Source organism: Penicillium citrinum (assembly GCF_028827155.1).
Source record: "Penicillium citrinum strain IBT 23319 chromosome Unknown utg000003l:1.0-4596430.0:1.0-4598250.0, whole genome shotgun sequence".
Classification (NCBI taxonomy): Eukaryota; Fungi; Ascomycota; class Eurotiomycetes; order Eurotiales; family Aspergillaceae; genus Penicillium; species Penicillium citrinum.
In genome coordinates, this window is record NW_026622688.1 from 2242985 (window position 1) to 2265468 (window position 22484).

General features: G+C 47.1%; 6 protein-coding genes across 6 annotated transcripts; 2 read left to right on the forward strand and 4 right to left on the reverse strand.

Moving 5' to 3' along the window:
* The first annotated feature begins 88 nt into the window (after positions 1-88).
* N7469_004053 (60S ribosomal protein eL34) lies at positions 89-1139 on the forward strand. Its single transcript, XM_056642973.1, has 4 exons — positions 89-182; positions 251-264; positions 398-521; positions 750-1139. Exons 1-4 carry the CDS (start codon positions 159-161, stop codon positions 936-938), a joined length of 351 nt encoding a protein of 116 aa, XP_056502385.1. The 5' UTR covers positions 89-158; the 3' UTR covers positions 939-1139.
* Positions 1140-4465: 3326 nt separating this feature from the next.
* N7469_004054 (uncharacterized protein) lies at positions 4466-6154 on the reverse strand (the record flags this gene model as incomplete). Its single annotated transcript, XM_056642974.1, has 2 exons — positions 4466-5169; positions 6004-6154. The coding sequence occupies 2 exons, from the start codon at positions 6152-6154 to the stop codon at positions 4466-4468; spliced, it is 855 nt and encodes a 284-aa protein (XP_056502386.1).
* Positions 6155-8965: 2811 nt separating this feature from the next.
* N7469_004055 (uncharacterized protein) lies at positions 8966-10508 on the reverse strand (the record flags this gene model as incomplete). The annotated part of the gene is given in 4 exon segments (XM_056642975.1): positions 8966-9547; positions 9642-9963; positions 9983-10071; positions 10155-10508. 4 exon segments carry the CDS (start codon positions 10506-10508, stop codon positions 8966-8968), a joined length of 1347 nt encoding a protein of 448 aa, XP_056502387.1.
* A 1613-nt stretch (positions 10509-12121) lies between these two features.
* Positions 12122-14056, reverse strand: N7469_004056 (splicing factor cactin; the record flags this gene model as incomplete). Its single annotated transcript, XM_056642976.1, has 5 exons — positions 12122-12139; positions 12202-12234; positions 12321-12950; positions 13010-13486; positions 13559-14056. The coding sequence occupies 5 exons, from the start codon at positions 14054-14056 to the stop codon at positions 12122-12124; spliced, it is 1656 nt and encodes a 551-aa protein (XP_056502388.1).
* A 253-nt stretch (positions 14057-14309) lies between these two features.
* On the forward strand, positions 14310-16013 carry N7469_004057 (uncharacterized protein; the record flags this gene model as incomplete). The annotated part of the gene is made up of 3 exons (XM_056642977.1): positions 14310-15422; positions 15482-15694; positions 15822-16013. The coding sequence occupies 3 exons, from the start codon at positions 14310-14312 to the stop codon at positions 16011-16013; spliced, it is 1518 nt and encodes a 505-aa protein (XP_056502389.1).
* A 366-nt stretch (positions 16014-16379) lies between these two features.
* Positions 16380-20691, reverse strand: N7469_004058 (WD repeat protein; the record flags this gene model as incomplete). The annotated part of the gene is made up of 3 exons (XM_056642978.1): positions 16380-17556; positions 17609-20245; positions 20510-20691. 3 exons carry the CDS (start codon positions 20689-20691, stop codon positions 16380-16382), a joined length of 3996 nt encoding a protein of 1331 aa, XP_056502390.1.
* Between the last annotated feature and the right edge of the window lie 1793 nt (positions 20692-22484).

The following is a 22484-nucleotide window of genomic DNA, read 5'->3' on the forward strand; positions in this document are numbered from 1 at the left end:
TCCGGAAACGCGCTAGTCCCGATTCAGACTAGCGTGACCTCGCCAAATCCGCGCTAGAGCCAAACCCACACAAACCCGTCCGCCTGGACATTTTACCGTTCACAACCCGACGACGACAACGCCGCTCTTGACCATCGCAGAGGCTCAAGCACGACAAAATGGCGAACAACAGACTGCAATACGTGAGTTTGATCTCTCAAATGATAATTGTCATTTTCTAAATTTACTGACTCGAGTTTCCTCTATCCAGCGCCGCCGGAACCCGTACGTTTGAAAAAAAAAATTTCCTTGTCTTCCACAATGCCTCGTTTTCCCTCCGGTCGATAGTTTGAACGACTAGGCACAAATGCTCGTGGCTTTGAACCGATTTATTGACGATTTTTCTTTCGTTCGACAGGTACAACACGCGGTCCAACAAGGTCCGCATCATCAAGACCCCTGGTGGTGAGCTCCGTTACCTTCACCTGAAGAAGAAGGGTACTGCTCCCAAGTGCGGTGACTGTGGCATCAAGCTCCCTGGTGTGAGTACTCCGTTGACAAATTTTGGCGGGCAATTTGCGATATTGTGTGTGTGCGGAACGGCAACTGTGGGAACCGAGTGAAGGGCACGGCAAAAAAAAAAAACTCTCTCGGGATGATGACGGCTCAAACTCGTGAACCAACGGCAACTGAATCGATCCTCACAATTTTCTCGCATATCCCGCATATATTTTCTCGTGGATGCGAGTAACTTACAAATTTTGTAATAGGTCCCCGCCCTCCGCCCCCGCGAGTATGCTCAGGTCTCCCGCCCCAAGAAGAACGTCAGCCGTGCCTACGGTGGCTCCCGCTGCGCCGGTTGCGTCAAGGACCGTATCGTCCGTGCTTTCCTGATTGAGGAGCAGAAGATCGTCAAGAAGGTCCTCAAGGAGTCCCAGGAGAAGGCTGGCAAGCGCTAAGAAAAGTCTTGTCTTTCGTCGGTGTTGGTCTTTGGAGAGCGAACGTTACGGAAAAGTGATGGGAACGGTTCCTTCTACAGTCTATAAAAAATGGATGAACAGGAACCGCTAGCATGGGCTCATAATCTGAGTCATGACTAGACAAATGAAATCCCAATTTATTCTATCTTCACGAAAGAATTCTATGAAATGTGTTCGGATTAATTTTGAGTCCTACTGGACATGTCCTATACCAAGGCTTCTTGCTTCTTACCCCACGACTGACTCACTCATCGGAAGACCGACTCTGGGTTCATTATCCTCTTTGGGCCTCTCTGAGCCAAGTTTCCAGGATTCCATGCCCCAATAATGCTCGTAGATACCCAATCTTTCAAACCAGCAAAGTATTGCATCGGCGATAGTTACGACCTCGGCGGTCTAGATCATGCGGATACCATATCTGTATCTGATGATCATTTTGAGCCATGTGGCTCCCTCAACACCCTCGTCTGGCATTTTAGCACTAGTAGAGGCATTCCTGGAAAGCCATCAAGTGTTGCTTACCTCACCGTAATTTGAAAAGCATCTTTGCTCGCATGGCTCCACACGTATTGTTCAATCTGAGATCTAGACTCATACCCCAGCCTAGCCACCTGGTATTTTAGCAAGGCAATCGCAAGTCTTCCGGACGGACAGTCAAACTTGAATGAAGTTTCGGAACGTGTTCAGATATCATTTTAGTAGTATGTACAGTTGATTGAAACTAGGCCAGCGCAGCGACAGCAATGAATTCGTGGCTCAGGAATGCAGATTGATTCGAAACCCCAGGCCGTCCAGCTGGATAACGCTGCAGACGTAGACTGTCAACCACGGCATATATGTATAATAAAGTGCATTATTCACAGGGGAACTGATGACTTGACGTTCAATGGCTTGGTAATCCACAAGAGACTTTACTTTTATTCAAATTTCGGCCAGGCATGCAGGAACGAAGGGTTTTATAGTGGGCACGGGAAGGGGATATGTACATATGTAAAACAGCTTCGACTACTAGAACCTTTGACACCGCTTCTTTCCCGAGTCTTTATTCGCTCTTGATATCCAAGGAGGGCTTTGGCGGCCTTATTCGGAGATTCTTTGCCACGAGGTAGGCATCTAGTGGCTTGGAATGGTGCCGTTTTCACATTTGGGTCGCATGTTATCATCCATTCGTGGATGGGCTTTTCGGTATTCTCTTCTTGGAAAGCAATGGCCCAATACTTTATCGAAGTATATACTAATGGCCAAAGGCCAGAGATTAGTGATTAATACATAGACGTAATCACAATAGAGCAGAGTATTATGAAATCTGTAGTGGGAACGAGCTTTTTGTGGAGTGCCCACAGGACCTCCTGCCGCTGTGGGAAATCATCAGCCCTCGACTTGGATGATATCCAGGAATTCGACCGACCGGATCTGAATACTTTTTTGGTATCTGGCCATCTAAATCGGGAGTTAGATGGCCTCTTGCTCAATCTTCGAGTTTCCATACTATCTAATCCTGGAAGTACGTACCATGAAACGTCCACGCCTAAAATTTTACACCAGTTGATGATTCAAATGCCCCACATGTTTTATGCAACAATACAGGATATATTTCGACTGCACTGACAACCTTGATCCAGAATTGAGCACTCTCAATAAAAATTTGAACAGGAAATCTGCTCCTCGAAACGCTTACAATCCTCAATCTGAATGGCTTGCCAGTGAACCGATGATATCCAAGGAGAAACATTGGAAGGTTCAAGCGTGGCCCAACTGGAAGTCTTTTCACGCTGGCACCGGCAACGGTAGAACTCTTGGCAACTTCAATCAAAGGCTCCGGCCTTTGATTGAAATGGAAGAGGAACTCTTCCACTACTACTGGTACAGTCTCTTAGGTATTGTGTATAAACCCATGCTCAAATGTCCAGACCCTCGAGGCTGAACTGCTGGGAGTGCTGAGATTTAGTTAATACTGACTACTCTGAGGTACAGACCAGACCACCAGTGAATCGTACAGAATCTTGCGTCTCAAGTTTCAACTAAATCTTGCCAGCTCGAGCACCTACTAGTAACAATACCTTACCTTATTAGAAACATCTGTGCCACCTTGTCCCCTGCAGTCGTTACTGTACGTACTTTATTTAGATAGAACACGAGAAGAGAGAGTTTCGCCTGTCACCTGTCAGTATCGCACATGGAGATAGCGGAAGATCTACACCCTACATATAGGGCTTAAAAAAGGAAGCAAAGGAATTGAAAATAAACAAACACAAGGAGATGGAGGTCACACCAGTATACATGCATACATACATACATACATACATACATACATACATAAGTCAGAGTGAATCGGTCTCCCAAGTCCATGTTCAAATCTCCTTGGTTATGCAGCCTCATATGAGGGTTCGGCCTAGACCCTGTGCACTGATTCAAAAACAGCATCCTTCGCTGCCTGGAGAAGGTGGTACCTCGTCAAAGTACCATGAGCTTATGCATGCGTGACGCGTTCGAGCAGAATCCATATCGGTATAAAGCTACTCGGCTAATCCCTCCTTTCCCCTGCCGGCGACAGCAAGTTGTTATGTACCTATGTTGAAGACATCGATGTTATTTAATTGGATATACTGACCGGAAATTTTCAGTTATGTGGCTGCGTCTATGGACTGCCAGGTTTACTTTTTTTTGAACTTGTGTGTGTGATACGTGGCATTCGGTAAATACTAGCATGTACATGCATTCCTTCGATGCCCAGCATCCGTCAACAGGTTTTTAGCCTTGCGCTTCGTCAATCGCCTTACCGGATTGTCGGTGTACGAAGCAGAATGAGGGTATCTCAGCTCGTTCCTTATGCTGAAGCCAATGCGATACTTCCTCAGTTTTCACCGCTCACTGACACAAATCTGACAGTTGAAGTTTCTATAGCTCAATAGTAGGTGTCGATTTTCGGTTACAGCGATGCTTGCTTCTAAGCAAGGTTGCGAACCATCTAGCTTAGACATACAGGATCTACATGGTTGACAGTGTTGAGGCTCATCTCAATTTTGAAGCCTCTGGCACGAATTCACTAGTGTGTACATATGTATGTACATACATGTGTCATAATATTGATGTTCGGGAGAGCTTCATGCAGAATAGCACGAAGCTCCTCAGTGATGACACAAAAATTCAGAAGTAGTTTACGAGTATTTACCGCGAGCTACCCCGAGTAACTATGTACATAGATGCGATCTGCTACGTTTGTACATAAATATCTAGGTACAAAGTACGTTGACATATCAACGAGGGCTTCTCCGAATATGTCCTTTTTAGTGGATCCAAAAATGAGGAACTGGGAATAAAGTATGGTTCACTGCTTCTATCGTTTTCTTTACTTTTTCTTTACTTCATCTCGGAATCTACCAGTTGATATATCACATAACGGCTAACGTAATTCCCGGCCGAGCGGTTAACCCGGTCGAGCGGTTAATCCATAGCCATTAGATTACTTCATAATCGATTATTTCAACCAACACCCATAAATTTAGCTAAATATAACGGTTTTTACATGCATTGATCTTGTGGCCAATCTCCCTACACCCACTACACCTAGGCGGAGCCCTTGTAGCCGATACAGCTGCCTGATTGGGCAGTTCGCTCTGTGTATGCGAATCTACTTGAATAGCTTCATCTAGCGATTTCAGCTGTTGACCAAGCTGTAGGCCTTCTTCGACGGTTAAACCCTCTTCGCAGGGTATCTGTCTAGTAGACCGATTGCGTTTCTGTCGTTTCTTTTCATTGGCTGTATGATAATCGGCATTCTCCTTTGCTAGTAAAGCACTGCTGTGTAGCGCTAGGGCGCACTCTTTGATTATCTGGTCTAACATCTCTTTTGATGGGCTTGGAGGACTATTTGACCGTTGCTTTAGTAGATCTTTTAGCATAGAAGCTTGTTTGAATAGCTGAGTAGCAGTTTTTGGTGTTTGTGGTGTGAATTCGCTAGATCTGCTGTTTGGCCGGCTGCCAGGTGGTGATAGAGTTTGTAGCAAGATATTGAGTTTTCTAAGCACTCTCTCAGGATCTAATGGTACTAGACCACTTGCTGCGAAACTATTTTTGATAGTAGGATTGGTTGATTGGAAGACTTCTAGAGGTATATGCTGATAGTTGTCTAAAAAATCAAATTTATCAATATGATTATATTCCACACAGATAAGATCGCTCACAAAACGGCTATATGCATATTTAAATACTGCAAAACAGCCAACATCTAGTGGTTGTAATAGATAGGATGAATATACTGATATACAGAGTGATATAATATTGTTTTCAATGCAGATTCGATCAAATTGAGATATAAAATAGCTTCTATAGCCATCAAGAATTAACAACCGAAACTGACCCTGTATATGCAAATTTGTATATGGAATAAAATGCTTTTTTAGTTAGTGTAAATCAATTTCATCGGTAGTCCAGCCATTATTTGAGACTTCAAATCGCCAATCTTTTGGTAGTTCATCAAATCAACCAGTTTGGACAACTTTACCCTTAAAGATAATATATAGTGATAATGAATAGCTATCTGCACAGATTGCTTCGATCACAGTAATCCATTCGCGATATTCTGGCTGGAGAAGAGATCTCCGACTATTGTATTCAGCGCGTATAACAATTTTCTGATTTGCAATAAAATCCATTGCAAATCCTGTCTCATCAAAATTGTAGATATCCTCTGGTTGTATACCATTTTCGTCAATCACATTTTGTACAGTCGCGAACCACTGCCGAATCGATTTCGGATCTTCGTTTAAAGCCCTTTGGTAATCATATCTTCGCGAGAAACGTGTACGAAGTTCAGGACGACAGTTGATGAAGATTGATGGCCAATTCTTTCCAACAGTAGATGGAGGATAGCTACCGCGCGCAGCAAGAAGGATATTAGCCATTTCTCCCACAGTTGCTGGTCTAGGCGCTGCTCCACGCGTATCCATAGAGATTATCCATTCAGCAAGCGAATCCTCTTCGAATTGGGTCAATTTATGGCCATTTGGACGTATATCAGCGCGTGAAACCCGGCCATGAGAACGCGTATATAGTGTAGTGTAGGGGATTTCGTATAGCTTAGCAGCTGCATGAATAGATTTGATTCGGCCATTTTTGATATCGTTAAGGGCCAATAGGATCTTGCCCTCTTGATTGGTAGATTTCGGCGAAGATCCAGTGCGAATTGGTGGCATGGCAGGTGGTTGAATAAGAAGAGATGGGATGAAGACGCGATTTTAGATGGGGTTAACCGCTCGACCGGGTTAACCGCTCGGCCGGGAATTACGTTAAACGATCCGATTAATCAGCGCGCAGTGATGGGCGGTACGGGCCGGAAGGCTAACTATCGATCATGGCTGCGTTAGTTTTGTAGATCATCAGACCGCGGGCTAACCGACCAAAAGAAGAATGGAGGAGGAAGCTACATAGACGTTGGGGGAAAGAATGACAATGTATGTATGTACAGTGACAATGCCTTTGACTTTTGAAGACCATAGAAGAAAGAAACAAAGACCCGATAAAAGAAAAGAGGGCAGGCCACGAAAGAACGGGCGAAGGAATGTTCAGGAGATTACTGACAACCAATAATTGTATCAGTTGCAGTTTCCAAAAAAAGAGGGAACATATGAAAGCCGGGGTATGCGATCTGTCAATATCTCGGTCACTCATTTGACTGGCTGCCGCGTGACATCGATCCTTACTGGGGCTTGGTGTGACAGGGTACACAAGAGATCCGGAGAAACAGGTTAGCATACATACAACTAGTCATATCAACCCGGGTCCACACCATAATGATTCTGTGGACGCTACTTTGTACAGGATGGTTCCGCCTCAGCACTTCCTGTTCTCTTGACATTAGAGTGCAGACTCGGTATGTTCCCGTAAACCCATTCATGAATCCTGACAGACGCATGATCTGCACGACCCCGCAAGAGTATGATCAATGATGTTGTCTGTTAATCCAAGGCTGCTGACCTTACTCTACAATAATGAATCGTTCGTGATCTAATACTCTAGCTCAGATGACATTTCCCGTGTACATACGTATGTACTACTGTATGGGTGGAAAGAACAAAGATACCTTTGTACTCTGTACAAAACAAGACCTTGCAGGTGTACTACATACATAGAACATACATAGTTTGGAGTAGATTAATTAGCGGATACAAATCCTTCCCAATAGGTTCTCCGAGGTGTCATGGCCTAGCCTGCGCTACCATCAGCACTGCGCTCGGGTCTTTTGAACGGCACTGCAGCCGCCACCTGTAATTTTAATGGCGTGCAGTTACGCATTCTCCACGAGTACGCGGAGAAAAAGTATCACAAAAACGAGACGACAGTCAAGCCGGCAGGAAAGATCCACATGTCAACTTTTCAAAAAGGGCGAAGGAAAAGACGGTCTGAATATCACTGGGGCGAAGAGGCTGAGAAATGCTGATAGCCCGGTCCGGTCCGAGATGCTTCTGCAGGCTCACGAAGAACCCCCTTCAGCTTTCCCTCTACAGTATGTAAGCATTGGTGGATCCTCAATGACCCAGGGGTATATCGTATCCGAGCGAGGGCGCACATAGTCCTCGCGAACCGGCGTCCAGGTCCACCTCATTGTCGATCTCGATCACGCGATACTACTATGACATCGATAGCTTCGTTTATGACCTTTCTCTGCGTCATTCTAAACGAGAATCGTCCCGATAATGTCTTCCGAGGAAGATCTGGGCCATCGCAGAAAGCAGGTATTCCTCCCCCTGGTCTCTAAGCCTCAAGAGAGATTGGGTCCACTGGGGGGTGGGGACATCGAGTTGGTTGGTACATATGGAAGATAGTACATATTATGATTCAAGGGCTAGTATAGTCCAGTGCGTACTAGGTACCAGCACTGCAGCGCCAAGATTGTCCGCGTCAACCCGGAGAGATTACACCCTGCAGCCTGTCAATAGAGTGACACGAGGAGGCGAAGACTTCGGAATAGCGGGGAAGCAGCTGAAGCAGCTAGATTATGCGACATATGTACAGTAGCTGGACCTAACACATGAGGTGGAGGATGAGGAGGGGAAAAGAATTAGCCAACACGGCAGGATAAACAAGCGACAGCGAGCTGGCAATGCCAAGGACTTTATTCCTCCTCTCTACTGCGCTCTGGTTGGCCACTATTCCTGGCCTTAGACTCGCATGAGCCGCGTATCCGGGCTGTTATACAGTACACGCACAGTACATAACGAAAGGGTGCAGCGACAAGAGGTGCCGGCATTGAGAAAGTCCACGTCTGTTTCCTTTTACGTATCGGAGAAACATTCCGGCCTATTGACAAAGGTGATCTGCAAGCATGTACATATGTATGTAGCGGGAGTTGCCATTTTAACGGACGACGTGGGCACAATGCCCAATCGCGGCATGTCGGGAAGATGGAAGAGACAGCCGTCGGTAGCGTGGGAAATGTAGATCTAAAGCTTAGGGAGTGTTTAGGTGACTGGGTGGAGATCGACATTTTAATCTTCTCTTTCTGACATCGTAATTAATATACTGTACATAATCTGACTAGCCCTAGCATAAAACAGATACAAATTGACGGCAACCACTAATGTAAGTGAAATGTCCAAGCCAGAAACAACCCCAAGTCACAGAAAGACGAACGAAAGAAAAAAAAAGCAAAACCATAAGAACTTAAGACCAAAAACGTATAATTCGCAACATAATGACCGCCATTTCTCACACCAGAAAATAGGATGCTCGGAAAAACAGATAAAAAAAAGGGAGATGGATGCACCATGCGCCTCTAGTTTTATTCAAAGATCAGATTGGATCTGGTCAGAGAAGTTCAGAACACATAGTGTAATGAAACATGCAAGGAAAACAGGTATCGGAACGCAACGTCCAAAACAACCCAATCAATGAGAAGAAATCCATGAAAAGAAATATTATGCAGAGTGAGCTGAATTCACACTCTCGCCGTTGCCTCCCTTCTTCCCCCTCCCCCCCTTTATGCAACCCCCGCCATTTTCTTGCTCCTACAGAAATTGAATATTGATAGTGTTCTCGGGGTGTGTGCTGAATCCATTATTGGACACCAAGGCCGGCCCATAGTAACCACCATTACCAACTCTCAGGACTAGATGATCTGCCGGAGAATAGAAGATAGAGTTATCGCCTGGGGGCATAGTTGTGCAGCCCACCACATCGTTATCAGGTGTGTTGGAAGTTAGAAGGCTGGCTGTGGTTGACTCGGGATTCTGGAGGTAGGGCGACATGGTGTCGCTCTTTGAAGAGTGAGGGCCAAGCATCCTTTCTTGATGAGGCTGAGCTGACGAGAAGGATCGATGTAACATCGGCTTTTGGTCATGCTGTTGCTCTCTGCGCTGCTCATATTGGGGGCTATTCCGCAACTTGGCTGCATTTTTGGCTGCTTTACCACCCTTGGAACCCGAACGTCGACGTTCACGAGTTTTTGGATCTGAGCTTTGTCCTTTTCGATGATTTGCCTTGCGATATCGGGTTGTAGATTGAATACCATTTTCAAAGGCTTCGTCTGTAAGACGCCAGTAGTTCACTGGCTTTTTTTCTTCATTTTCACCTTTGATTGCTTCGAAACCCTAAATGAAATCCCTATATTAATAATTGTACTTTGGATCCTGGTATCTCAGTGACACCTGAAAGGGAAGGAGTCAAGAAGCGGGGAAAACACACTGCATTCATAGACAGATTATGCCGGATGCTGTTCTGCCAACCTTTGGAAGTAGGATCTTTATCCTTATGTGTGTTTGTCTTGAACCATTCATAGATTTCCTGTAAGGTTCGTTTTCTTTCGGGGGCATCTTTCAAGGAATCATAGATCAAGGCAGAATAAGGCGGCTCAGCGATGGGATCTTCCTCGCTGATACTAGTTCGTGGCGAACTATCACGGCCTACAAGGTTGGTTACTGTGGTGTTTGTGGGGCTAATGCTGTGAAGAGAGCGTGATGGTGACTGGTGGGAAGATCTGAGTGTGATGGTGTTAGATACATTGTCACTGTGTGGAGTTCTCAGACATGGGTGAAATACCGGGGCTGATGGTGAAGACCATCGGATTCGTTGAACGAAGATTGAAGAAAACCATGCTCATTGTCCCATCCTGAGCCTGGAATGAACATTTGTGTATTGATTGAGAATAAGCTTGATATTCCTAAAGGAGATGGAACGGGACTCGAACTATTTACATACCTTTGGAGTAGTCAAGACAGAATGAGGATTATACCCAGCGTTTACTAGGTAGTAAACGCTTTCAGCCCCTGGGGTCTGAAGAGAAGTAGAACTAGACTCATTCGTTCCCAGCGCGGGACCATCCCACAAAGCATTATGTCCAGGGTGTTGAGAGGATGCCATGGACCCTGGCGCTCGTGGAAATTCCGGCCAGTTCTGGGACCAGGGGTCAGATTGGAAGCCATTCCCTTGAAAAGGATCCCTATTATCGGGATATTGATGCCTCGTTTGTACCAACGAGAGATGGTGCTCGTGCTTCCGCTGGCCAGTTGGGAACCCAGCCGGTGTATTGGGGTAAGAGGAATAAGAGTCCATCCTGGATGAATGTTGCTTGAGCTAACTATCCCACTGCGTGGAGAACTTTTTGGCTCAAGCGTGTGGAGATCTTAAACATATACTTGATTCGAAAGAGAAACAGAACAAGTTGAGGAAGAAAAAGTCTCAGGTGAGGAGTGAAGGCAAGGCCAACGTAGAAGTAGCTAGGGTGACCGTCATGGCTCGGCATCGCCATTGAAGACTCAAGAAAGAATTTGAGCTGTAGACTTCTTCTTTTTCTTCTTCTTCTTCTTCTTCTTCCTCCCTGGAAATAGGAAATTGAAAAATAAATAAATAAATAATGAATAATAATGATAATAATAATAATAATAATAATAATAATAATAATAATAATAATAATAATAATAATAATAATAATAATAATAATAATAATAATAATAATAATAATAATAATAATAGAAATAACAAGACAATATTATTTTCCCACCAGTTTCTTCACATAGTACAGGCTTAAGTAGCTGCAAACAGCCTTTAGAATCCTGCATTGTCAGGTATCCTAGCAAACAAAAAGGCAATGTGGGTTGGGGCTGTATGTATCATTAGGTACAGAAGGCCACAACAGGCGAACGGCGGGGAGGACCACATCCACCAACAGCGCCATTGGGGGAGAGATCGTCTCGGCCATACCCAGGTTGGTTAACTGGTGACTGGTGCAACAGTACTTCATTGCACAGATTGTAGCCAATGATCTCACAGGTGACCAGAGAGGTTCAATCTGGTGCCACGGAGGAATGAGTACATATTAGACGAATGGTCATGGAGGACTGAGGGGTGGGGAGGGATGATTCTTTGGTGACGGACACCTGCAGTCCATTCGCCATCTATCATGCATTGGTCTGCAGTCGGGGTGTGAGCTTTCTGGAAAAGAAAAGAAAAGGAAAGAAAAGAAAAAGAAAAGAAAAAAAAAAAAAAAAAACTCTACTGTCTAAATTCCTGTCCCGTCTGGAATTACGGGCGTTCCTCTCTGGCTGGCCGCTTCTAGCCAGCCGGAAGCCTTGAATCGCTGCACGCTGTACTTGCTGCAGGCCAGCATGGTGTCACCAACGACGCCAGACTTTCAAACGTCTCCGCGCTTCCGAAAGAAGGCAAAAGGCAAAAACGATTTCTGCAAGCTACAGAAAATTCAAAGTACCGTGACTCCAAATTTGAACAGGGGGTTGCAGTCTTTTGACCATCCCATGCAGGATACTGAGATGGCCCAGTAGTTCTCCCATAGTTACTGGTAAAAGCGTGAGTGGGTACTGATGGAGATTTCGAAGTCGTGATATCACCAAGAAATTGTTGAACGAGATGATAGTAAGGTCAAATTAAGCATGAGATGTAGACTCCACACGTGGAAAGGCGCTGAGAGTTTTGGGGCTTATTGAAATGCGAGATCATCGAGATGACGACGGGGTAATATTTTCCAGTCCAATCAGTAGGAAGAATTGGTTTCATTCATAGGGTGTCAGCTCTCTGGAGAATTCACCCCGTAGTTCATCCCCTACTGCATGTACTCTATACACACCAAAATATCCACTTCCATCCTGACAGAAAAAAAGGGAAAAAAAAAAGAAAAAAAAATCTTCATGTGGAAATAATATGTGTGTGTGTTACTTTCGGTAATAGATCTAAGACACATTTTTTGTTAGTATTGTTCTTTTACGGACCTGAGGTCATTAAGGTCGCTTACCCTTTTGAACTGGAAATGAAGTTGGAGAATGCCCTGTGTGACACAAAAACACGTCAGTGATTCCTCTTCCATAGAGCTCTAAGAAAAGACTCTGTGATACTGCTTTCATCATATCATACCTTGTCAAATGTACTCTTGAATCCCCGTTCCCGCTTGGCACTATAGTCCCACTCCTTATCAACAATTCGGAAGGCAATATCTTCGTATGGTGCCCCGGCCATGAATCGAATTAAACAAGTATCTTCCTCCCCAGCCTCTGCAAAGGATTGTCCACGCTTGCGACCGTTCTCTCGCTCAATGCGATATGTAGGTGCCTTGGCCTTGTCGATCAGATCTGGATAGAAAATGTTGAACTTATATCCCTGCACAACCTTTGGAGGCGGATTATCATGGTCGTAATGTGTCTGATTGTATTTATTCCACTCGAATCCCATCTGGACCCGATTAAAGTATCGCGGTTTACGAGGCCTATGCTTGCTGGCCCATTGCGGCTGAGCACCGGTTCCAACGGACTCTTCGCCAGTAAAGATCTCTTCGTTCTCGCTCACACCCTTGGCCAATTCCCTCTCATAAAGAGCCTTGGTTGCTTGCGAGAAATCGTCATTAGGGAGGGCGGAGAATCTACTTCCAGTTGCAGGAGCAAGGGTCACACTGGAAGCTGGATTGACAATGGCCGTGACAGGTTTTTCCGCTTGTCGCTGCCGCAAGGGGACAAAGCCCATTCGCAGAATCTTTTGACGATCCTTGGCCTGTTATAATAGATTAGAATCCTGGAATTTAAGGAGAATGCCTTATCAAGGAGACTCACCACTTGGCGAAGAAGGCTAGATTCATCCATGATCTCCAGCCCTTTATCTTCTGCGCGTACTTGCAACAATGGATCCGGGTCCAACCCTTCGAACTCACTTGAGTCCTCCGAGCCTTGTTGGTTCTGGCCAGAGATAACGGTTGGTGCCAGAGGCGCCAACTTCTCTCGTACAGACTCCGCCTCCTCTCGCTGCTGTTTCTGTAGTTCCCGAACGCGTTCATCGATCACAGCTTGGTAGACATTTCGAAGTCTCGCCCGAGCTTTCCAAACCGTTAAGCTGCGTAGCAATTCCTCCCAATAGTCTGTATCGATAGGTTCATTTGAATTTAACTTTCGTTTCACCTGCACCTCCAGAGATTGAAGTTGTTCATATGTTTTCGGACTCAGAAGTCGGTTGATGTCAGCGGCCACAGAGCTGAGTGCACGTCCTTCGGGGGCTGAGGTCTTTTGACGATCTCGACAAATAACTTTCATGGTCTGCAGAAGCGGAATTTAAGATTAGTTCATGTTCCAGGGACCTAAATGACGAGGAACGCGATGGCTTCTTACCTGCCAGAAATCGCGATTCTGCGCATTTGACTCCAACTTCAAGAAGGTATCAATATCATGCTCCAGATCTTGAAGCTCTGTTTGCGATAACCCTTCGAATACACCATCCGGATCCACAACATCAATCTCCGAGTCGGAAATCTCGTCATCCAACGGGTTGCGCGTGGGATCAACCACTCGTAATGTAACAGTAAGCCAGTCGATAGGCTTTGCGCGTCCTTCCTTCACACGGATCTCGGCCTTTTTCTTGGCTTGCTTGAGCACGAAGATATCCTCCTGTGCTACCCATTCTCGCGCCTGTTCGTCTTCTTGGATCTGATTGAGCCGGAGTTGATCCCGCATATCTCGTGGCTGGCGCGATCGGCCTTGATCCCATCCTCGGTCTGAATCTTGTCGCTCATCAGGTCTGCGGGGATGTTTTTGAGGTTGACGCCAGGATGATGGGGATCGCGATCGGCTGCGTTTCGCGCCCGCTCTGTCCGGGAATCGCGCGGACATCTCGTATTATTGTTTGCCGGGGTGATCCTTTCTTTCCTTGAGGCTGGCTGATGTATGAAAGTAGCAAATGGTGTTCGGGTTGTGGTGGCGACCCTCCGTTGGTCGCGAGGTTTGACAAAAAGAGATCGGAGAGATCGGCGGCTGCGGCTAAGTTTGGCCTGCGACTCCAGGCAGCTCTCTGCCTAAGCTTGAAGCTTCGATCTTCGTATTTTGTCAACCTTGTCCATCACACATCACAGAGAGATCCTAGATCATGTCTTCAGGATGGCACAAGCTGCACATACAAGCGGAGAATTTACCCTCTCTGCTTTTCCAGTACACCTGGACCCGCAAAGGCTATGAGCTCTACATGACGGATCTCACTTCGATCTGGGCAGAACAACTGAGCCACAAAGATATCCTTGAGCGCGCTGAGCAAGGCTCAACGACTATTGACCCTAGCGAAGGAGATGACCAGTTGGATCTGTTACTGACAAAGATTGGAGAAGCGCTTGATGGTTCTAACGGCAAGCCATCAATAAACAGTGGATCTCGAGCCGATTCAATTAAGATCAACATCAGTGCCAAATTACCTGCTCCGTTGAGACCATTGAATTGGTATCTCAATTTGTCTAAGGAGTCCGCTTCGTCTTTGACGAAACTGATCATTCTACCATTGCTGAAGGATGAGGCAGCATGGGAATCTCGCCAACAATTGCTGTTGGATCAACTTAGACAGAAAGACTGGGTTCTAAGCAAAGTATTTGACCGAATAGAAGCCCTTGGCATTGAAATGGGCTCTATTTTCCCCAGCGCTGCAGGTCTACGCTCTGCAAAAAAGGCCAATACCCGGTCTGAACTTGCAAAGTTGATCAAAGGCGTCGCGCCGTTTGACGAGCAGGCCTGGCTTACTCAATCGAAGGACTGTTATGATGGTTCGAGCGCGGCTTCAAACATAGCTCATGAGTTGTTTGGCTCAAAGAATGAGAGGTCTACGGCGGATTCGAACCCAGTGCGAGATAACTGGTGGACTGAACTTGGGAACTCAACAATTGCTGCACAAGAGGGTACTGGCCAGCCTCCGAAAGGATCAGATGCCAGAATGCCAAGTCCTTCGCCTGCCAAAGACTCCGTTACACAAGAGGTAAAGCATTCAGATCCAGACCTGGATGATGGGGACATCACCGCCGAAACAACCGACTCTGAATTTGAGGTTTGTGAAGTAATCGATCATCCGAATTCTATACTTTGGCTCATACAATTTAGCGACATGAAGGTCCTCTCCGAGGACGAGCTACAGTTTCCAATACCAAGAAGTCTTCTTCATCCCCAGGGCCAAAATTACCTCCCCGACAAAGGAAATCTGCTCGATCTCATGCCAATAAGGGTAATGAATCCACGGCCTCTGAATCTGAACCCGATTTGGACTCAGCACCTGCTCCCCAGAAATCAAAGCCAACAAGCACTGCGCCTAAGCAGGACCCTACACAAAAACCACCCAAAAAGGCTCCGGGTAGACTTGGTGTCATAGGAGGCAAGAAGAAACAAGCCAAAGCGCCATCCCCGCCTAAAGCACCAACACCCGAACCTCCAACTCAAGTCCCAGAAAGTGAAATTCATCACGAGACAAGCCCAATACAATCTCCATCCCCGGCCAAGGTAAAGAAGCCCTCGAGATTAGGCGTTGTCGGTGGGAAAAAGAAAGAAAAACGCCAGGAGACACCACCATCTGAACCCCCCTGCTGTCTCTTCAAGTTATCGATTACCGACAAAATCACCCCAACAGGACCATGTCAAATCCGAGCAAAATATCAAGGATCTTTCCCCGAAGAAAGAAAAGCCCACTGAACTGCCTGCAGTGAAACCGCCCCAGGCCCCAGAAACAGAAGAGGAGAAAGTGAGCCGGAGGCGCGAAGAACTGAAGAGACAGCTCGAGGCCCAGAGTAAAGCACCGGCGAAGAAGAAGCGGAGATTTTGATGTTTCTGGAGGATTTCATTCTGGTGCAGATTTACAAGAGTATATAAGAATTAGAATCTACCGCAGGATTTACCGTCTACAGGAGACATGGATATTTCATATGGATGTTGAATTGAAGTCTTTCGACGGGGGAATCAAAAAATCAGAGTTCCAGACAAAACTGGAAGAATAAAACAAGCGCTCAAGCCAGAAAGAACAAGAAAAGAAGAAGAAGAAGAAGAAGAAGAAGAAGAAGAAGAAGAAGCCATAAGTAAAAGTAAGATCGAAGATTAGGCGCCGTGTTCCTGGAGAGAAAATGCAGTTGATAAAGTACAAGCCAAGCAACGAATACCAGATAAGTTGCGACCAACCAACTCAGTCACACAACTACTCCTCTTGGGGTGTAGCATTAGTTCGACTGGACGGGGCTCGTCGTCTACCATGTTCAACAGGCGTGACAAGCCTCACCTTTTTAGGAGAAACAGCGCCAGAAGAAAGCGCACTCTGACCAGCAGTAGAGTTATTTCCTGAAGCACCACTAGACGCCGTGGTGTTTCCTCCCGTGGCAGCTGCAATACCTGCCGCCCCGAGCATCCCGCGAACTTTCTCGACGGCCTTGCTCTCACCTCTAGACCAGGGATCACGCTTCACGAGACCCACGCCGGCAGAACGGCTAACGGAATCGCGACGCTTGGACTCGACGAGAAGGGTCTGCCGGTTGGATTCGCGACGGGGACCGGGCCCACAGTCATGCATGCAACCGGGAGTGGCGCAGCCACCTTCGCTCATGGAAAGATCGTTCAGCCAGGTTGTGATACAGGCTTGGTGACCGCCGTGGCCGCAGCCCTGACACCATGACCAAAGGGCTGAGCCTCGGAGTCTGGGCATCGTGAAGGATTCGAGTTCATTAGGTGGAGCTGGTTCTGTGGGAACAGAAGACTCCATTGAGAGACGGGAAATGGTATCGGTATCGGCGTCAGCGTCGACGTCAGTGTCGGTGTTTGAGACTGTGATACTTTGGTTTTCGGCTAAATGCTGCTCGGTTTGAGCTTCGACCCATTCAACAGGTGGGTAAATACTTGAGCAAATAGAGCAAGGTGATTGTGGGGTGTTGCATCGATGGCAGCGAGTATTGTCGCGCGTGGGGTTCTCGTATGGGCGTTGGCAAGAGTGACAAAAGACATTGATATATGTGTCTGCTTGTGCGTAGTCATAGACAGCAGGATACTTAGAAACGCAAGACAGGCGAAGCTCTGCAGCTTCCAAATCCAGTGAGTGCCGGACCAAGGACTCATTGTATGCTTTGAAAATCATCTCGCACTCTTCGTATGGAAGGACATCATCACAGTCCTCGAAGATTATGTGGAGTTTGTGGAGCAGATGAGCTGCTGTTTGGATGTCCACGGAGCCGCTGCAACTGTGATAATAACGCACTGCCTCTTTCAGAATAGCTTCAATGCTCCATGGTTTTGGGTCTGATATATCGGGCGCCAATGGAAATCTCACTTGAGAGACATCTTCACAGATACCAGCAGCGGCATAACAAGGCCTGGAACCGCCGTTCCTTGAAGGTTGGAAGCTATCATTGCTGTCCGTGTGCTTGAGGGGGGGTAGACTCTTTTATAAGCGGTGCTGGACTAGACGGCCGCTCAATCTGAACAGCATCATCCTCGACTCCAGATTCGTCGAGTTCCAAGCTTTCTTCAAGCTCCTCTTGTGTGGGCTCCAGGTTTGACTCTCTTCTCACGAGCGAAGAAAGACGATTGCTATTGAACGAGCCAACAACTTGACCAGCATCTGACATACGGCGGTCGGGCAATTGTCCATTGGAGGAGAAAGAGGCTCCAAGAGACTTGGATGGGTGAGAACTATCTGTGGACGCAGAAAACATTGGAAAACTTTCTGAAGAATCATGTCGTTGGTAGCGCTCGTGGGTGGGAGGGCGATTGGATTCCATTGGAGATTCCAATGTCAGAACCTTCTTGGGGGTCTGCTTAAAATCGCGGATTGCGGCCCGTTTGTCTTCCATCTGTTGATCGTAATCATCCTCAGATGCCTCTCGTGGCAGATCTGGGAGTCCCCGACGACGCCATTCTGATCTACCCGCGATCGCTCTTGGTGCAGATCTTTGATCACTATCTGGGTCAATGGTTCCTTGCTCACGCAGGTAGTCAATCGGCTGTCCTGGATGTTGTATTCCATTGCTCGAATTTTCAGATTGGCCTCGCTGAAGCTCTGCAGGAGGGCGAGCCTCTGGATCCGACATACCCCATCCGTTATGGGAGCTCAAGACGGAGGGTGGCAAAGGATCTAGATCGACAGCTTTATCGCTCAAGGACGGGATTTGAGAGTCACTATCCGTCCAAGAATCCATTGGTGAGTCGGGCAATGGCTGTGCAAGTGGTGTGGTCATATTTGACGTGCTCTCAGCTTCTGGATTCAGGCCTCTCTGCCCTTCTGTTTCCATCACTCCCTTGAACAATCGGCTCTTGACTTTGCCTTGACGGTTGTCTTCTGCCGGCCGCGGCCTCTCTGACAACAGTCCATCTTTGGAATATTTTGCATTTCCAGCCCCCTTGCCTGCAGGCTGCTCTCTCGACCTCCGTTGAAGCTCTTGGACCAGCGCAAATTTGACAATTCGCCAAGTTTGGGCTAACTTGGGAAGAGAAATATCGTCCGCGCGCTCCGCATTATGGTCCAGAGACTCTATGAGCGAGTTCAATACATCTACATGGCTCTTATTATGATCGTTCTCATCGATGAGGGGCGAATAGTGCTGTGCCAAAAAGCGGAAGAGAGATGCATCGTTTGTGGCACCAGGGATGCTTCCGATAGTACCAATTTGGCTAGGGGTGGGTGTGGAGATCTTGGCTAACGCTTCTTCAAGGTCTAGGACGGGGATGCTGTCCACAGCACCGGGTGGAGTATTTCCAAGCGACTTAGACGCGGAGAGCGTTGTGGACAATTTAGTTTGTCGTGGCCGTAATGACGAGGCAAGGACGGCATCATCGAGAAAGTCGTCTGCCGGACTATGGCTCAGTGATACGTCGCCAGTACTAAATTGGTCATCTTCAAAGGGAAGAGGTTGGCTAGTATTGACATTGGGGGCCTTTCGCGTCGGTCGTCCCTGTGCAAAAGCCACAAACTCACCACTGGGGCTCCAGGCGACTGAGCACATGGGTCTCCGTTTGATCACCGTAGGAGAGTATCGAACGTCTGTTTGAGTGAATGTCCCGGCCTCTCCGACGGTCCACAGCAAGTCCTTGGAATGCCATAATAGGTCCGTGGCCGGTGCATCGTATCGGTCAAATTCTCGGAATGGCATATGCGGGCGGCGGAGATCCCATAGGTGGATCCGCGGATCTTCTTTGTCGTAAGTTGTGACAATCTGCGATGATTGCCATTCCCCTGATGCGGGCGAGTCACCTACCCATGAAGGTGGTCTCCAACGTACGCTGGTGACGGCCTGGGGGGTCCGGAATTGGAACGCAGGTTTCTGGCGACGCTCCGCGGAGGGGGAGAAATCCCAGACCTTCACTTGGCGGTCTGTACCACCACTGACGATATGCTTGCCATCGGGGTGCCAGTCGACAGCAAAACATGGGCGATCATGAGCCGCAATCTTCATGAGCGGGGCGTTGGTCTTGCGCCAATCCCACATCTGAATAGCGCCGCTGTCCGAAGCGGTTGCAAACACGACACCATCGGTGGGAGACCACCGGACGTCTCGGATAGCGTCGCTATTGCCCTGATAGACATGCTTGCTACCACACGTGGAAGTTCCTCGATTCGCAGATGCGGATCGTAGATCCCACATCCGAATGGTACCATCTTGGCTGCCGGAGAGCAGCCAAGAGGCAAGGTGAGGATTGAAAGCCAGTCGGTGGACCTGGCGGTTGTGGCCCTGGAAACGACATAATTGGAGGCCGGGCCGCTGCAGGTCATAAACGACGACCCGGCCATTGGCGACAGCCGTGGCGATTATTCGGTCGTAATTGCCATGTGACCATTTGACATCCTTCACATTCAACTGGTCCTTATGCGGCATCGATACGCCTGCATTATGATGGGTGGATGCATAGCTGATGACTGTGTTGCGAATATTAAATTCTTCCGACGAGTGATCAGGCGAGACGCGGATGGTTTTCAGAATATCCTTGCCCCCGATCACGGCATGTGTCCGTTGCGGCGAGATATCAAGCGCGGCGATCGCAATACCGGTTCTGTGAGTGACGGTCTGCGGTTCTCCTGGTCTGAGGACGTTAGAATATCATTGGCGGATCTTCAATGTGATGTACAGCAAGAGGGGTATCGTAAAGTTTGATATCGTGAAGTTGTGATCCGATTTGATAGAAGTGGGGGGGGAAGGGGGAGTGAGTGGGTTGGAAATGAGGAGAAGGACATGTAGTAAAGTAGCAACTTTTAAACACGGTGAACAAGAGCATCAAAGAGAGAGAAATATGTATATGTTGCAATTGAAGAGGTCAAGCGGTGTGAAAAGAACATGCAATACATACAAAGATCTTGACCTTATAGGTCGTGGACCATCCACCCGGCTATTCTGAGGACTTGGAGGTCTCGATCCCGAAAAGAAAGGTTGGGCGAAGCGGGCCAACGCGTTAGCAGCACGCGAGTACTTCTGCGTCGGCGGCGGCGGGGGAGGAGGGGCCGGTGAGCGTGACCCTGAGAGGTCTGACATTGCTCCTCAGGTGGCCATGAAGGGCACACGACCAGTTGTCATGAACGGAGTGGAGGGGAGTGGGAAAGGTGGAATGCGTGCCGAACTGGGGTTGCGCAAGCGGTGAAGGGGGGTGGAGGAGGAGGAGAAGAAGTGGAATAGTTGGAGAAGGTTGACAACACTCAAACTACATACACTACATACACACACCACCACACACACCACACACAGACGCAGACCTGAGTTGGGCATTACATTATCAGGAGCGGTCTGGACGCCAACACAGACATCAGATTGGAATCTGGCATTGTTCACTGCGGACCGGGCTGTTCGGGTTGGTTGTAGATATACATACTGTAGTCTGTATTTTGTATGTACAATGGCGTATGTAACTACTGCTACCATTACTCGCCTATCTAGGCGAGTAATGGTAGTATCTATTTAGTTGATTAATAGATTAGTTATACTAAGACAGTGTACTGTAGTACACTGTTTTAGTATACTGTAGTATGTGGATCTCGGAGCCCCCATACGATGAACTAACTACAAGTAAATAGTCTAGTCATCATCAGCTATGTCTCAGGACGGGTTGATGGAAGTCCAATGATATGTGAAAGACGAAAGCTCGCCCCTGATGGCAAAATCAAAATTGACTAGGGAGGGGGAGGGGAGGGCTGGAAGGGCTGGAATGGGGCGCAGCTCTTGGGCGAATCTCATCGGATACGTCCAAAGTTGCTGAGGACGCCAGTCGCACATCACTGGATCTAGATCGAGTCGATGAAGCATCTGATCGCGGTATACAAAAGGGACATATGGAGATGACGTACGGATAATGAGTGGTATTTCTCAGTGATTTGTCTGATTATGTAGTTTGAATTCCAATTCAGCTTCATTCTACTTACTACATAACTAGTAGGACCTACTACTTAGTTATGTATGTATGTATGTACATAACTACCTAATTAGTAGGTACTAACTATTTAATTACGTTACTTAGTACGTGGGTAACTAGTTAACTAGTTATAGTTTGTTAGTTATACTTAGATTCAGCTATACTCGACCATCACACTTACTCTTACGCTAACCGTCGTACCGAACTTCCAACTCAAGTGGATATATATCACATGGCTTGAGGTATGATTCCTTTCTATACCTTTCTTTCTTTTTTTTTTTCTCTCTTCTCTTCTTCTCTTTTCTTTTCTGTCCAGCACTAGTGATATATCTAACTGGCCTACTGTGTATTATCTATACATCATAGTACTAGTACTTGATCTCGATCTATCAATCTCGCCTCCTCAATCCATCAATCTCCACCTTCATCAGCACTACAATACTAACTACTACGCTGCACTCTCTATACGACCTATGTACATTGAATTGATTACTACGATTGGAATTTTAACCTGGTCCATCGGGCATCACTCCCTCTTGCCGCATCACATTTGATTTCCGACGCGGCTTGAACTGGCAAACATCTCGACCATCAGACCGCGCAGATCCACCTCCATCCAGCGCCGAATATAAAAAGCGTCGGGACTTAACTCTGAGCTGGTAAGTCCATGTGGAGCCCCCTTCTATTTAGCTGCAGCACCTGCATCCACACACACCGTCATTTCAAGTTCCAGTTCGCTTTGGCACTTTTTGTCGATACTATTCCATATACTGTACTTTTCCTCTCCAGTTCTTTTCTTTTTTTCCTTTTATTTTTTTTTTCCATTCCATTTTCTTGGACTTTGGAATTTCTTGCTGGACGTGGATTTGCCACTCTCATCATTCCGCTGTTCCACTTTCCAATGGAAAAAGGTCATCTGCAT